We start from the raw sequence: 17748 nt of genomic DNA, 5'->3' as shown, positions 1-17748 counted from the left end.
ATCGAAGGGACCATCCCACTAGGACCCGTCATGGCGGATTCACCGCATTGGTTCTAGACCCAATTATTGACGGATTTCATCTCACTAGAGTCCTTATGGACGGCAGCAGCAGCCTGAACCTGCTTTACCAGGATACAGTGTGGAAAATGGGCATGGATCCCTCGAGGATTAAGCCCACCAAAATGACCTTTAAAGGCGTAATACCAGGTGTAGAGGCCAACTATACAGGCTCAGTCACACTTGAAGTGGTCTTCGGATCTCCGGATAATTTCCGAAGCGAGGAGTTAATCTTCAACATAGTCCCATTCCACAGTGGCTATCACGCACTGCTCGGGCGAACCGCATTCGCCAAGTTCAACGCGGTATCTCACTATGCATACCTTAAGCTCAAGATGCCAGGCCCTCGAGGAGTAATTACGATCAATGGAAACACCGAACGCTACCTCCGAACGGAGGAGCACACGGCGGCCCTTGCAGCAGAAGTACAAAGCAGCCTCTCCAGGCAATTCTCCAGTCCGGCCATTAAATGTCCGGACACCGTTAAGCGCGTCCGGAGTAACCTACAACAAGACCGCCTGGCATGTTCTGAGAAGGCGTAGCAATGCGGCCCCAACCCCAGCCCTCGCAAAAATGCGACGACAGTGCTTCACGTACATAACTACACTCTAGAAATACCATGGGTACAGGGGAGGGGCACCATCACGGCATGCCCGAAACACAGCTTAAACCGCACCAGGGGCTGCCGATTTTTTAATTTTCTCTTACTTTCAGGACTCCATTCTCCGGAAGGCCTGTTCGGCAGTTCAATTGCCGCACAAACGATGCAAGAACCAGGGAAGCAGACAAGCCATGCCGCATTACGGAACTCCCAGGTGGTCTCTATCACGAGCAGTATACCTGTTTCGCATACCATTCCGCAGCCTACCCTTGGAACGGACATGTTAAATAGTCCAACCTTTTGCTTATCGCATTATTTGTATCGTTCTGCTTTGATCGCAGCCCTTTTTAATAAACAATGCATAGCTTTTGTCTATTTTTACATTACTTTTTTTACAAATATATGCTCCTTAACGACATGTTGCACCCATACACTTTGGTACGGCCAAAATACGCCAGGGGCTTTAGTACCCCTTAATATGGTGTGAGAAGTCCGAACACTTTAACAAGTGCGGCACCCCGAACTTATAGCATTATATGCATCGGCTCCGAATCATGTCTTGGGTCAATAGTTGGGTTTGCCCGGCTCCTATGTTTTGGTGCCTTACGTTTCGCTATATCGGCTAAGGTAGCACTAGGAGAACTACTGCGATTGTGCCCCAGTTGAGCTGGGTCGAGCACCTCAGTAGAGAAAGCTAAAACTGACTGTCATGATGAAGCGAGAGCTGGTCGTTGTTCGAGAGGTTTTTCGAGTCCCTAAAGACTTATGCCGCTTAGAGCGAGGAGCCGGCTCTGTCCAGCCAAGGCGTGGATAGCGCCCCGAACTCGGTCTTCCGAATACCAGGGGCTTCGCCGAAATTTAAAATTATAGAATTCTATGGCTAAGTGAGAGTGTTCACGCATTATAGTCCGATTGCCTTGTTCGTTGTGCTGAGCGCCTCCCTCGAAGGACCCAAACATGGGAAAAAGAGCGCTTAGGTTTATCCCCGAACACCCCAGCACTAACGGCACGGGGGCAGAAGCCGACGACTCGCCATCTCTCAGAATTGATAAACAGCCGCACAGAAGGTAATATTTTAAATTCCAACAGCATTGCTTAGCGCATATGAACAAGTTTTCAGCGCACAGGATAAAACGAGTGAGTTTTACTCAAAAATTACATCCCTGGAACATTCATCCGCCATAAGGCAGGCACCCTTCAGAACATCCTTATAATAATTCTTGGGCTTGCGATTCTCTTTCCCCGGCGGTGGCCCGTCCTTCACAAGCTTCTCAGCATCCAGCTTGCCCCAGTGCACCTTAGCACGGGCAAGGGCCCTACGGGCACCTTCAATGCAGACGGAGCGCTTGATGACTTTGAGCCTTGGACAGGCCCCCACCAGCCGCCGCACTAGCCCGAAATAGCTCCCAGGTAGAGCCTCTCCAGGCCACAACCGAACTATGAGGCCCTTCATGGCCTGTTCGGCTGCCTTGTGGAGCTCGACCAGTTGCTTCAGCTGGTCGCTCAGGGGCACGGGGTGTCCGGCCTCAGCATACTGAGACCAGAACACCTTCTCTGTCGAGCTGCCCTCCTCAGCTCGATAGAATGCGGCGGCATCGGACACGCTACGGGGAAGATCTGCCAAGGCTCCTGGAGAACTCCGGATTCGGGTAAGTAACAAGTAACTCACATTTACATGTTTACTTTGCATAAAGAATGTCTTACCCGCCGCTATATTCTTCACCGCATCCAACTCCTGGAGGGTCTTCTGGGATTCGGCCTTGGCAGACTTGGCATCTTTAATAGCCACCGTGAGCTCGGACACTCGCGTCTTTGAGTCAAGCTCCAAACTTTCATGTTTTTTCATGAGAGCCTGGAGCTCTTGCCGCACCTTGCCAACCTGGGCCTCGTACTTCTCCCGCTCGGTGCGCTCCGTGGCCGCCCTCTTCTCGGCCTCGACCAGCGCTTGCTTAAGGGTCGTCACCTCAGACGTGGCCCCTACAATAGCCACGATACTCCTGTCATTTTTTGCAATTACACTTTTTATATATATACTTAAACAAGGTATTTCTTACCTTCATTGTCCTCGAGCTGCTTCTTGGCATGCCCGAGCTCTTGCTCGGACCGCTCGAGGTTCTGCTTTAGCGTGTCCACTTCCGCAGTCAGTGCGGCGGACGCCAGTAGAGAAGCCTGCATACGCATATTGACTCCTTTTTGTTAGACTCCTGCGAATTTTATTTGATCCTCTATTTGGCTTTTCTTCCCGAACGCCAAACAGAGCATCAGGGGCTACTGTCTATGCGGTAATATTATTTACACATTCTTTACTTACCTCAAAGCCTGTTAAAAGGCTAGTACAAGCTTCAGTCAGTCCGCTCTTGGCGGACTGAACCTTCTGGACCACCACACTCATAATGGTGCGGTGCTCCTCGTCGATGGAGGCGTCTTTGAGCACCTCCAACGGATCGTCCGGCGCCTCCGGTTGGATGGGGGTCACCGGCACGGTGGGCTTGATCCTCTTGGAAGGAGGTCCCCCGCCGGACTCTGGAACCTTTGAAGGTTCCGGAGCGGTGTCCGGCCTAGGGACGGACTTGGAGCCCTGGGGGGTTTTATCCCCTTTACTCCTGGAGTCCGGGAGGTCGCCTTGCGGCGCCTCCAGGACCACCTCCTCCTGGCTTGGAACCTGTCGGGACAACACTTCGGCATCGTCCGCAGGGCGGGGGGGAGGCCGTCGGAAGCGAATTCACATCCGACGAGTCCAGTGAACCGCTCGACGTCGCGTCGAGCCGGTCTTTCGGTGGGATGCATAAACATATTCGACATAAGGGAAAGCTGTGCAATAAAGGAATACTATGAATTACTCTGGTATCCGGATACTTACGATTTAGCCAGGGGCTTGGCCCTGAGCGGCCACTCCTCTCCGTCGTCTCGGCGTTGGTGGAGTAGTCCGGGGGAAGGGTTTTCCCCTTCTTGGACCCTTCGGCCTCCCCAGTAAGGGCGGCCTTCCTTTTCTTCTCTCCTCCCGCAGGGGGGGAGAGGTCTCTTCTTCCTCCTCCTCATCTTCACGGGAGGAATGCGCCTTGGAGTCCTCGGATGATGAACCCGACACCTCCTGGCGTCGGGCACTCTTTCGAGTCCCCATGGCCTTCTTCGTGGCCTTCTTCTCCGGCACCACATGGGGTGCCGGAACCAGCAGCTTCACCAAGCGGGCATCGGCTGGGTCTTCGGGCAAAGGAGCCGGACAGTCGATCTGTCCGGACTTCGCCTGCCAAACCTGTCAAAGGTAAGGGAGCTTAGATCCCGCATAGAGTTAAACTATGAAAAACTAATACCCTGTAAAAGGTACAAACAACTTACCGCGCTAGCGTGACGATGTGCGCTGAATCCGTGATCCTCGGTAGCGGATGCGGGAGCCTCGGCGCCCTTGAAAAGCACCTTCCAGGCATCTTCGTACGTCGTGTCGAAGAGCCTGCTCTGAGTTCGGTGCTACGTCGGGTTGAACTCCCACAGATTGAAGGCTCGTTGTTGACACGGGAGGATCAGGCGGATGAGCATAACCTGGACTACGTTGACAAGCTTGAGCTGCTTGTCCACCAGGGTTTGGATGCATGTTTGCAGTCCAGTCACCTCTCCTTTGCTGCCCCACGACAGGCCCATCTCCTTCCAGGACGTGAGCCGCGTTGGGGGTCCGGACCGGAACACGGGGGCTGCGACCCACTCAGGGTCGCGCGGCTCGGTGATGTAAAACCACCCTGATTGCCACCCCTTCAGGGTCTCCACATAGGAGCCCTCGAGCCATAAGACGTTGGGCATCTTGCCCACCATGGCGCCTCTGCACTCCGCCTGGTTGCCGCGCACCACCTTCGGCTTGACGTTGAAAGTCTTAAGCCATAGGCCGAAATGGGGGCGGATGCAGAGGAAAGCCTCGCACACGACGATAAACGCCGAGATGTTGAGGATGAAGTTCGGGGCCAGATCATGGAAATCCAGGCCGTAGTAGAACATGAGTCCCCGGACGAATGGGTGGATAGGAAAGCCTAGTCCGCGGAGGAAGTGGGGAAGGAACACTACCCTCTCATGGGGCCTTGGGGTGGGGAGGAGCTGCCCCTCTTCGGGGAGCCGGTGCGCGATGTTGTTAGACAAGTATCCGGCCTTCCTCAGTTTTTTGATGTGTCCCTCCGTGACGGAGGAGACCATCCACTTGCCTCCCACTCCGGACATGGCTGGAGAAGGTTGAGGTGAGGAGTGCGGACATGGGCGCTGGAGCTCGGGTGCGCAAGAATGGATAGGCAAAGGAGGAAGAAGGCGTAGGTGAAAAGGTGGATCCTTATCCCCTTATATGGGTGGACGCAACTACGTGTCCCCACCAGCCTGGTAAAACTCGCTTATCTCCAAGCGCCGTAATCAATGGCGCGGTTGGGTTACCCACGCCCGTATTGATGAGAATCCCGGAATAAGGGGACACGATCTCTGCTTTAACAAGACGTGCCAAGGAAACCGCCTCGCATGACGCGCTGAGGTGGGATAATAAAACGATTCGGATAAAAGCTTGGCCGTGGTGTGTCACACTACGGAATAAGTCAGCAGATTAGATTTGTGTAAATATTATTCTCTCTATGGCAATATGTGGAAACTTATTTTTGCAGAGCCGGACACTATCTTTGTGTTCAAAATCTTCTATGAAGTACTTGGAGGAGGGCCCGCCTTGCAATGCCGAAGACAATCTGTGCGCCGGACTCGTCATCATTGAAGCCTGGTTCAGGGGCTACTGAGGGAGTCCTGGATTAGGGGGTGTCCGGATGGCCGGACTATACCTTCAGCCGGACTCCTGGACTATGAAAATACAAGATTGAAGACTTCGTCCCGTGTCCGGAAGGGACTTTCCTTGGCGTGGAAGGCAAGCTTGGCGATACGGATATGTAGATCTCCTACCATTGTAACCGACTTTGTGAACCCTAGCCCTCTCCGGTGTCTATATAAACCGGAGGGTTTTAGTCCGTAGGACAACATACAGGACAACAATCATACCATAGGCTAGCTTCTAGGGTTTAGCCTCTCCGATCTCGTGGTAGATCTACTCTTGTACTACCCATATCATCAATATTAATCAAGCAGGACGTAGGGTTTTACCTCCATCAAGAGGGCCCGAACCTGGGTAAAACTTCGTGTCCCCTGCCTCCTGTTACCATCCGGCCTAGACGCACAGTTCGGGACCCCCTACCCGAGATCCGCCGGTTTTGACACCGACAGGACGCCTAGCACACATCAGATCAATTTGTTATCCGTGTGCGGCGCCCCCTCCACCATTTACACCCCGGTCATATTTTTGTAGTGCTTAGGCGAAGCCCTGCAGAGATCACTTCACCATCATTGTCACCACGCCGTCATGCTGACGGAACGCATCTACTACCTCGACGTCTTGCTGGATCAAGAAGGCGAGGGACATCACTGTAACGCCCTCGATGCGGCTATATCTCCTACGTGTCGAAGCATGACTTAGAGGCATAACCGCATTGAAAGCAATGTCGCAAGTAAGGTAATCTTCACAACAACCCATGTAAATATATAAAAGGGGAACAGATACATAGTTAGCTTACACTCGCCACGTCACACAAATACATGAATAACATTACAATCATCCAATACACTCATGGTCCGACTACGGTACCAAAATAAAGATCAACCCCCACATGCGACACGGTCCCCAATCGCCCCAATTGGGCACCACTACTGATCATCTGGGAAAGACACATAGTAACGACGAGAGTCTTCATCGAACTCCCACTTGAGCTCAAGCGCATCGTCTAGAATGGTATCATCAGTCCCTGCATCTGGTTTTGGAAGTAAACTGTGAGTCACGGGGACTCAGCAATCTCGCACCCTCGCGATCAAGACTATTTAAGCTTATAGGTAAGGCAAGGTATGATGTGGAGCTGTAGCAAGCGACTAGCATATATGGTGGCTAACCTATTCGCAAAAGAGAGCGAGAAGAGAAGGCAAAGCACGGTCGAACAACTATGATCAAGAAGTGATCCTAGAACAACCTACGTCAAGCATTACTCCAACACCGTGTTCACTTCCTGGACTCCGCCGAGAAGAGACCATCACGGTTACACACGCGGTTGATTCATTTTAATTAAGTTAAGTTTCATGTTATCTACAACCGGACATTAACAAATTCCCATCTGCCCATAACCGCGGGCATGACTTTCAAAAGTTCAAATCCCTGCAGGGGAGTCCCAACTTAGCCCATCACAAGCTCTTACGGTCAATGAAGGATATTCCTTCTCCCGAGACATTCCGATCAGGCTCGGCATCCCGGTTTTACAAGACATCCTCGACAATGGTAAAACAAGTCCAGCAACACCGCCCAAATGTGCCAACAAATCCCGATAGGAGCTGCACATATCTCGTTCTCAGGGCACACTCGGATAAGCAATTCGTACAACTAAAACCAGCCCTCGAGTTTCCCCGAGGTGGCGCTGCAAGGGGCTCTAGTTTGGACCAACACTCAGAGGAGCACTGGCCCGGGGGGGTTTAAATAAAGATGGCCCTTGGGCTCCGGAAACCCAAGGGAAAAAAGGCTAGATGGAAAATGGTAAAACCAAGGTTGGGCATTGCTGGAGGAGTTTTATTCAAGGCGAACTATCAAGGGGTTCCCATTATAACCCAACCGCGTAAGGAACGCAAAATCCGGGAACATAACACCGATATGACGGAAACTAGGGCGGCAAGAGTGGAACAAAACACTAGGCAAAAGGCCGAGCCTTCCACCCTTTACCAAGTATATAGGTGCATTAAGATAAACAAGATAATATGGTGATATCCCAACAATAAACAATGTTCCAACAAGGAACGATCTCCAATCTTCACCTGCAACTAGCAACGCTATAAGAGGGGCTGAGCAAAGTGGTAACATAGCCAATCAACGGTTTGCTAGGACATGGAGGGTTAGAGGTTTGACATGGCAATTTGGGAGGCATGATAAGCAAGTGGTAGGTATCATAGCATAGGCATAGCAAAAGAGCGAGCATCTAGCAAGCAAAGATAGAAGTGATTTCGAGGGTATGATCATCTTGCCTGCAAAGTTGTCAGAGTTGACTTGATCCTCGTAAGCAAACTCAACGGGCTCCTCGTTCACGAAATCGTCTCCCGGCTCTACCCAAACAAGAACAACAAGCAAACGGAACAATCAACCACGTGCAATGCTCAAACAACATGATGCAAACATGGTATGCTATGCGGGATGCGGTATGTGATGCATATGCAAGATTTGACAAGGAATGATTGAACCTGGCCTCAACTAGGAAATCAAAGAGTTCCACTGGAAAGGTGAGGTGATTTCGGTTGAAATCGATATAAAGATCACCGGAATCGGATGCACGGTTTGGAAATGGCAAGCAAAATAAATATGGCACCGGTCTGCGATAATCAGCAAGTAGCCAACTAAATGCATCAAGATAAATATGCTACAGCACTCAAACATAACAACAAAATACATGGCAGGGATACAATCATGAATCTTAACAAAAGATGAACACTGAGCTACGGCTAAATCATCCACTAACAGGTTCAAACAAGCATGGCAAAAGTGCAAATGATAACAGGTTTCAGACTTAGTGAAATTAACACAAGTCTGGAATTTAATATCAGGAAGCACACTTTAGAGCATGAAAAGTACAAGCTACATGATCTTAACATGGAAAAGCAAGGCATGGCATGAAGCTCCTAAAAGCACTTAACAAAAGTCCCTTAGTGACCTTGAGCCAAAAGGGATCAGAAAATACAATTGCAAGCATATGAACATGGCAAAAACATAAACAGATTTCAGACTTAGTGAAAAACTGGAGCATGCAAATCAGTTAACGAGTAGGCATGTTTACGAGCTCGATGCACTCACTACAGAGAATGACATGACAAACTAAGCATAAAATCATCAAGAATACATGGCATAGAAGCTATACATGGCAAGAACAACAACATAGAATGCACGGATCAATAGCAACATCCTCGGCAAAATCGCTAATCATGTCAACAATCTGCCAGGATTCATGATATAGCGAAAGTAGAGCTCGATTGACTCAAGCTAGGGTGCCCCATAGATGCAAACAAAGACATGGATGGATAGAGCACCACAATGTTAACAAATCATCCTTACTGATCATCCTCAAAAGAGGCATGGATCACTAGGGAACAACATGAACATATGACATAACGACAAAATCAGGACAAGGACTTAGTGAAATTCTAAGTCCCTGAAATCAGCATTACCGATTACTCTACTTTGCAAGCTTGTGCTAGTCACCACAAATGTCACAAAAATACATGGTAATCACCTCTGTAAAGATGGCATGGCATATAACAAAACACATGTACAGCTCAAGATCATATCATGCACACATTAATCATGGCAAAAATGACAAATAGCTATTTGCTGAAATAGATCTGACAAATTTACCACATAGCCCTCTTCCAACAGCATTTTGGGCATCAAGATGAGCTCAAATGAAAATGATGCAATGAGATGAAATGATGTACTCGTCGAGACGAACATTTTTATATGCTACAGGCACAAATCGAAGCTACGGATGAAGAGTTACGACATGCCAAAGTATGCAAAAAATATCTGGAATTAGGATTTCGGGGGAAAGTCAACCGAGGTGCAATTCCAGATCCAGATCGGCCCGATGTGTACTATAGCAGCGCGGCGGCGGGCTTGCCGGAACGAAGAAGAAGACGACGGCGGCGGTGGCCGGAGCGGCGCCGGCGAGCGGAGGCGGGCGGCGCCGGCGACGTTGAGGCGGCGGGGCGAGGAGCGGCGCCGGCGAGCGGAGGAGGGCGGCGCGGCGGACTTGCGGGCGCCAGCCGAAGCGGCGAACGGTGGCAGGCGTCGTCGGCGGAGGCGGCGGCACCGGACGGCGGCCGTGGCCGGCGAAGGCGAAGTGCGGCGAGAGTGGGCGGCGCTCGACAGGGAAGCGGCACCGGGCGGCGCGGGCGAGGACGCGGGCCTGGAGGGCCGCGCTCGGGCTTCCCGGGCCGGCGGTGGGGGAGATGCGGTCGGGCCAACCGCATCGTGACATGTGGCGGTGGCGGGATAAAACGGACGTGTCCGGTCCGATCCGGACGCGTCCGGCGGCGGGAGGAGGAAGAAGCTAGGGTTAGGGGTGTTTTGACACGAAATTTCAGGGGGAGGTCTAGTTTTATAGGTAGGAGGAGCTAGGAAGCTCCAAATGGAGTGCGGTTTTCGGCCACGCGATCGTGATCGAACGACCGAGACGATGGAGAGGGTTTAGGTGGGTTTTGGGCCAAATTGGAGGGGTGTTGGGCTGCAACACAAACGAGGCCTTCTCGGTCCCTCGGTTAACCGTTGGAGTATCAAACGAAGTTCAAATGGCACGAAACTTGACAGGCGGTCTACCGGTAGTAAACCAAGGCCGCTTGGAAAGTCACGGTCCAATCTGGAAATGTTTAACCCCCACACACGAAAAGAGGTAGAAAGGGACACCGGAAGAGATAGGAGCGCCGGAATGCAAAACGGACAACGGGGAAAATGCTCGGATGCATGAGACGAAAACGTATGAAAATGCAATGCACATGATGACATGATATGAGATTCATGACAAAGGCAACAACACACACGGAGACAAAAACCCGAACCCGAGGAAAATAAAATAACTTAGGCCGGAAACGGCAAGAGTTGGGATACAGATAAGGTAAATTACATCTGGGATGTTACAATCACCGAGCTGAACGTGTGCAGAACGCGGAGGTGCCATACGTTCGGTACTAGATCGGTTGGATCGCGAAGAAAGTTCAACTATATCAACCGCGCTGTAAAACGCTTCCGTTTACCGTCTACGAGGGTACGTAGACTCACTCTCCCCCTCGTTGCTATGCATCTCCATAGATAGATCATTGCGTGTGCATACAATTTTTTGTTTTCCATGCCTCGTTTCCCAACAGGCATACGGTATTCCGGCTGATCTAGTTGATGACCACTTGGCCATGGTGAGAGTCAAGCCATCATGTGTGTCAAGCACTACGCAGTTGGAATTGTGCAAGTGTTTGGTCCAGAGTATTTGAGAGCTCGCAATGCTGAAGACGTTGCAAGGCTTTTGGAGATGAACAAAGCTCACGGGTTCCCAGGTATGCTTGGCTCAATAGATTGCATGCATTGAAGTTGGAAGAACTGTCCTAAGGCATGACATGGACAATTCCACGTCCAGAAAAAGGGTTGCACTATAATCCTTAAAGCAGTGGCTGATCAAAAGACTTGGATTTGGCATGCTATTTTTGAAATGCCTGGATTTTTGAATGACATCAACGTTCTTAATCGGTCAGCACTCATGAATAGGATTCAAATGGTGAACTCCCACCGGTGCAGTTTGTAGCAAATGACCATACATACAACTAGGTCTACTATCTTGCGGATGGCATCTACCCGAAGTGGCAAACATTTGTGAAGCCGTTGAAAAAACCGAAAGGTAAGAAAATTCTTGATTTTCACAATGCTCAGGAGGCGGCTAGGAAAGATGTGGAGAGAGCTTTTGGAATTTTGTAAATCCAATTTGCTATTGTGAGAGGACCGGCTAGATTTTCGGATCAAAAGATCCTTTGATACATTATGAACGCTTGTGTGATCATGCATAACATGATCATCGAGAATGAACATGGGCAGATTTAGACTACTCCCAGTATGAGCTCTTGGGACGTCCAATGCGAGTGCGACGGAGGGCTGAGAGGGTGGCCCGATTTGTTGCCTCCTATCATGCCATTCGACGTGTCGAAACGCATGATCTAATCGAGGAGTGGTGGGCATGAAATGACCGACAAAACTAATGATTTGTATGTTTGATGTTGTATTGGAAGATAAACTATTTGTTTGAGTTGTAATAAAATTGATTTTTTTTGTTGATTTATATTTTATGTGTATGATCTTCTTGATTTTGTTTGAGTGTCAAGTGTTGTTTGTGCTGGGTGCGCGCGCCATTTTTTGCAGCCCCTGCTAGAGCGGCTCACGCGTATAATATTTTACGACGGTTGCTGAAATCAGCGCTCTACTGTGCACAAAAAATTGCTATTTCGGCGTTCTAAATGTTATTTTAATGCGCCACGCGTCTGTTGGAGATGCTCTTAAGGCGCCAATGTTCTCGTGTTTTGAGAAATTCTAGTCTTCAGTACTACCTTTTGTTCGTCGATGTCTTCTCACATTTCTGCTGCGTCAAGCGAGCCAGAAATGCAGGATAACATAACTAGAACGTGCCATATCAGTGTGCAGGCGAACGTGCGCACATGTGTGCAAGACAAAACTAACACATGGCCGTGCCTCCTCGACGACGCCTCGCCGAACTGCATGCGACTCCTATGCATGCACAACGTTGGTAGGTGGAACTAAATTCCTGAGCTACTGCTACCTACAGCAGTCATGCATACCGTCAATTTAAGGAGGCGGGGGTAGTGTTCAGGACTGTCCATCAGAGATGAGCTTCGCAGCATCGCCAGAACTGGAGTGGTGCCCTCATTCATTCAAGGAGGGCCACCATTAACACCGCCTGCGCGCATTGCAGCCCAAAATCAAGCCCATGCATCGCCATGCTGCATGCATGCACCGTCGCGTCGCGCGAGCACGGCGAGCCGACGACACGACGTTGCCATCGACCGCGAGAAGCTGACACGCCTCAAGAGAGCACAGTAACTCTCAGCTCGGTGCACATCAATGCGCCATACACCTGGAAGGCAATGGGGCTACGCCATATTTTGCTTGTGGGAGCGGCCGGTCTGCGCGGGAGCTTGCTACCGATCCCAGAAATGGAGCCGGCTAGCCTACCCACAGCACAACCCTAGCTCTTCAGGCATCGCGTGACTGTGTCCAACTAACCCCGTTCCCTCTACGCATAGTGCATTTACGCATTTGCTCGTGCGTTGCTGCAGAGCGCGCCACAAGTGCACACCGTGCATGCAAGGTAAGGTATACGTGCAGAGGTAAACGCACGCGAGGTTTGCTTATAAAAAGAGGGCCACGCCGCGAGTGTGAGCTTCAAGGCCCCAAGCCTCAGCTTAGAAGCTCTTTGCGAAAGATGGCGATGGCTACCGCGTTCGTGGCTTGCTGTCTTCTCATGGCGTCCGCCGGCGCCGCTTCGGCGCGTAGTCTCGTCGCCGACGGCGGGAACTTCGGTGGCCGCAAGGACTACTACCCTCCAGGCAACACCGACCCAAACCACTCACCAAGCCCCACGCCCTGCAATCGTGCGTACATAACACCTACCGTTTACCACGTCCAGTCCGTTACAAGGAGTATATTTGTACTGAACTTTTGGGATTTGACGTGTTTTTTCCCGCAGATGATTCCCACGGGACGCCGCCCTGCTCGCCGGCGCCACCGCAAGGAGGTGGAGGAGGGTACTACCCACCCGCACCATCCGTCGGTACCTCCCCGACCACACCTGGTGGAGACTACAACCCGCCTTCGCCGTCGACAGGGGCCGCCCCTACTACGCCTGGTGGCGAGGACGCCCCGCCCGCGCCGTCCAGTGACACCTCTCCGACCACCCCTGGTGGCGGCTACTACCCGCCCACTCCGTCCAGCGGAACTGCCCCAACCACGCCTGGGACTGGAGACTGCCCGCCCTCGCCGTCGACAGGCGCCGCCCCTACTACGCCTGGTGGCGAGGACGCCCCGCCCGCGCCGTCTAGTGACACCTCCCCGACCACCCCTGGTGGAGGCTACTACCCGCCAACTCCGTCAAGCGGCACTGCACCAACCACGCCTGGGACTGGAGACTCCCCGCCAGCGCCGTCCAGTGACACCTCTCCGACTACCCCTGGTGGAGGCTACTACCCGCCTACTCCGTCCACCGGTACCGCCCCAACCACGCCTGGGACTGGAGACTGCCTGCCCTCACCGTCCGCCGGCACCTCTCCTAGCACCCCTGGCGGTGGTGACTACCCGCCCTCGCCAGCCAGCGGCGCTGCGCCTGGTGGCGGGAACTGCCCTCCCTCGCCGTCCGCCAGCACCTCTCCTACCACCCCTGGCGGTGGCTACTACCCGCCCTCGCCAGCCAGCGGCACTGCGCCTACCACGCCTGGTGGTGGGGACTGCCCACCCTCGCCGTCTGCCGGCACCTCTCCGACCACACCTGGTGGCAGCTACTACCCGCCTTCACCGTCAACCGGCACTGACCCGAACACTCCTGGTGGCGGCGGCAACCCGCCATCCCCGACCACTCCTGGTGTCGCCGACTGTCCGCCAGCCCCGTCCACCGGCACCTCGCCGAGCACCCCTGGTGGTGGTGGCTACTACCCACCCTCGCCATCCACTGGCACTGACCCAAACACGCCTGGTGGCCGCTGCCCGTCCACCGGCACCTCGCCGACGCCTTGCATTGGCACAACTCCTCCCTCGAGCACGTTGCCTCCAAGCACTCCCACGCCGTTCGACCCAAACAGCCCACCCTACTCCCCGCTGGTACCGACGCCGCCGACGAACACCCCCACGCCATTTGACCCGAACACCCCACCGTTCTCCACTGGCCCTTACGGGTACGTAGCTCGTTAAACCTCCGAAAACCCTCGCATCATGCGTATGACTAGCTAGTTCACCACGCACTACTAACCTAACGTACATGTGCATTGCAGTTACTGGATGTCGCACCCGGGCGTGATATGGGGCCTGTTCGGGTACTGGTGCCCGCTGGTGCGGCTGTTCGGCCCGAGCGCCGCGGTGCCGTTCGGGCACGACCTGACCGTGCCGGAGGCGCTGGCCAACACGCGCGCCGACGGCGTGGGCGCGCTCTACCGCGAGGGCACGGCGTCGCTGCTCAACTCCATGGTCAGCAGCGGGTTCCCCTTCACCACGGCGCAGGTGAAGGACGCGTTCGGCGCCGCGCTCAGCTCCGGCGACGATCGCGCCGCCGCCGCGCAGGCGCAGCTCTTCAAGATGGCAAACGAGGGGCTTGCCAAGCACTAGGCGTGGGTTCGTGACTGATGCCCAGCTGCACTGGCATGCAGCGGCAGGCGACAACGCGCCAGCTTGGATCTCTAGCAGTTAATTAAAGTACGTGTTTGACTCGTTTGATCCTGGGTTAGATGTCATGTCGTGCTTGTATTAGGTGTGCTGCGTGCACGTGATCTCTGTGTTGTGTGTGTGTGAGAGAGAGAGAGAGAGTGTGTCTACAAGTGTTTATGTGGCCTGTGAATTTGGTCTGCGTACGTACGTAGCGTTCTGCTAGCTGCAACTGTGTTTTAGTAGTTCCAGACTTCCAGCACCAATGCAGAGCTAAATCAAGTGCAGCTGCTGTTGGAGGGGGAATCGACACGTCAGTACTTGTGCATTTACGCCGCGCTGTTGTGTGATGCAGAACTGTGCGGTCATGCATTGATGCCACACCATACTGAATTTCAACCAGAAAAATAGGCCTAGCCCTTCCTCGAGACATTCAGAATATTATTATTTTACACTCTTTATTGCAAAGTGAGCACCAAAGTATCTTTTACAACTGCTAAAAAAAGTATATTTTACGATGGATCTTTCATTCACCCTGCACACACCTTACTTCTAACTAGCTTATCTATAAATCATGGACAGCATAAATTTGTCTCTCTAGGAGCATGCTCAACAATAATATGCAAACAATATGCGAGAAATCACACGCACGTTGATATATATCATAAAAACTACTGCCAATATACCGAAAGAGCGGCTTTCATAAAAACTACTGCCGATAGACCAACAAAAAATCAGTATGGCTAAAATAAACTCTCTTTTTTTGCAAGTTCATACACATTCAACAAGGTTCTTTTATTTGTGGCATGACTGTAATCCGAAGCACAAGCTCCTGGGTTGTGCTGTTGAGGGCGTCACGTTCGGCCCTTGTGCACTATCACCTTGACCTCTTGCACGACCAGCCTCTGCTTATTATTGTAATCCAGAGATAGGGGTCATAGCGGAGGTCGAACTTGTGCCACCGCAACAACTAAATCTACTTCGTCAAGTAAAAATACTCTATCAATTAAATTGCTTCACCAATTCTCTCTTGGTCCGATACACATTTGCAAATACTACAGAAACATCAGCATGATTGTGAGTCCATCACACAATTTTTCGGGTTGTTGACAAAAATTCTACCAGACTATCGTAAGTAGCTAACACTAAAAGTGTTCTCAAATATGTCAAACCCGCTGTAATAGAACCCTTTTACAGGGCCTGGGCAAACAACCCAACTGCGATCCAGATCCTGAATGACTCTGCTAGTTTCCGCTAAGAGCATCTACAATGGAGACGCTTAGCCCATGCGCCATGGATTAAATCCTTGCCGTTTTCACTAAATCCCATCGGATGCCAGGTTTTTGGCTGGCATCGATGCCGGTTCAGTCGCCGGACGCCTCATCCCTTTTTTTCAAGTACTAGCGATTTTAACAGACCCTAGAGATATTTTTTTACATCTTATCTTACCTACTAATAAAGCACGGATTGTTTCTGACCGTCCGTCACGCCATTTCACAAATAAACCCCTCAGTTTTCTGTAAATCAACCCGCAGTACACGTTTAAGTTATAACCGAACCGTTTTTCTCATTTTCTCATAAAACCCCCTGACATTATAGACAATCAACCCGCCGTCCATATTTAAGTCAGCCGAGACGTTTTTTTAGTTTTAACAGAAAACCCCTTGACGTTTCGGTTAATCAATCTACAGTTTATGTAAAATAAGATTATTCATATGTTTTAAACCGTACTTAAATTTTAACATGTTATATATGAAACTTGATTAAAAAAATATGTAGAATCTAAATATGAAGTTATTTTTAGCTGTTAAATATTGCTAAAATATAATTTTTGATGCAAACTTAATATATAGTGTATGGTTTGTTTTTTTTTGTACCGTCGGTGATTCAAATTGCAAATAAACATCTATTAAAACCAGAATGAGAGAAAAAAACATCGAGAACCATGCATACACAACTATGAAAAACCTTGCGGGAAAAAAACAACATACTTTTTATCTTATTCCAAGCAAGTGTGCACACGTGCGCGCGCGCAAAAAGGAGAGATATTAAGACTAACCACATTCAAACGTGTTTTCATTTTGTGAGCACAGAGGTCATTGTCGGCAACACAAATGTGATGCCATGTGAAACTAAAAGACGTGGGCCTATTAATGTCTTGAGTCATGGTTATTGGGTTAAGAGTGTGTGTTATTTTCTTTCCCATTGTAATGCACGGGCTTTTTTTTTTGAGCGAGTGTGTGAGTATAGAGGAAATACAAATGTGATGCCATGTGAAACTAAAAGACGCGGGCCTATTAAGATCTTGAGTCATGGTTATTGGATTAAGAATGTGTGTTATTATCTTTCCCATTGCAACGCACGGGTTTTTTTGCTAGTAGGAAACTAATTTGGTTAGCACTAAAACAAAGAGCCCTGCGTTGTAGAAACAGACTCTCACACGGACGCCAGTTCCATAATTAATATTTTTTTTATTTTCTAAGCGTCTACGCAAGCACCCCTGCAATGGAGATGCCCTAACATCCAATACAATGAGCAAATCCTATGTGGCGCCTTAAGGCCTTGTTTGGATACGCTGTTTTATCAGAGCTGGTTTCCCGTAATCCGATCTAACCGTGTAACAAACTAAAACCACGTTTGGGTGGCCCAATAGAAACGTGGATAAGCAGAATTCGGTTTCCACAAAGCCAGGAAAGTGCGTCTAGTGAAAAACGACTAATACTCGTTTTTATAGAAACCTGGTTACATAAAACAGACTTTTTTTCCCCTCCACGTCTTCCTCAACAAACTTGTTGGCGCCAACTGTGCCTTCCCGCGCAACTAGCACGCGCCCTTTTTTCCAAGCTTCTATATATATACAGGGATGCCGGCATAACAAACATCAACAAACAGGATCCCCGGGTACCGAGCTCGAATTCGCCCTATAGTGAGTCGTATTACAATTCACTGGCCGTCGTTTTACAACGTCGTGACTGGGAAAACCCTGGCGTTACCCAACTTAATCGCCGCAGACCCCCCTGGGACAACAAGAGCTACCTCCTCGACTTGTTTGCAGCAAGAAATCAATCTTCATGAGCCTACAGGTAAGATTCATAATCAGAAACTGATG

The 17748-nt window shown here is 50.7% G+C and overlaps 1 protein-coding gene across 1 annotated transcript; it reads left to right on the top strand.

Moving 5' to 3' along the window:
* Window positions 1–12236: 12236 nt before the first annotated feature.
* Window positions 12237–14845, top strand: LOC125546914 (nascent polypeptide-associated complex subunit alpha, muscle-specific form-like). Its single transcript, XM_048711007.1, has 4 exons — window positions 12237–12328; window positions 12471–12883; window positions 12979–14176; window positions 14273–14845. Exons 1-4 carry the CDS (start codon window positions 12237–12239, stop codon window positions 14601–14603), a joined length of 2034 nt encoding a protein of 677 aa, XP_048566964.1. The 3' UTR covers window positions 14604–14845.
* Window positions 14846–17748: the final 2903 nt, after the last annotated feature.

This window comes from Triticum urartu, chromosome 3, assembly GCF_003073215.2.
Source record: "Triticum urartu cultivar G1812 chromosome 3, Tu2.1, whole genome shotgun sequence".
Lineage (NCBI taxonomy): Eukaryota > Viridiplantae > Streptophyta > Magnoliopsida > Poales > Poaceae > Triticum > Triticum urartu.
The sequence above is the reverse complement of the archived record's forward strand: the minus strand, read 5'-3'. Positions and strand labels throughout refer to the sequence as shown.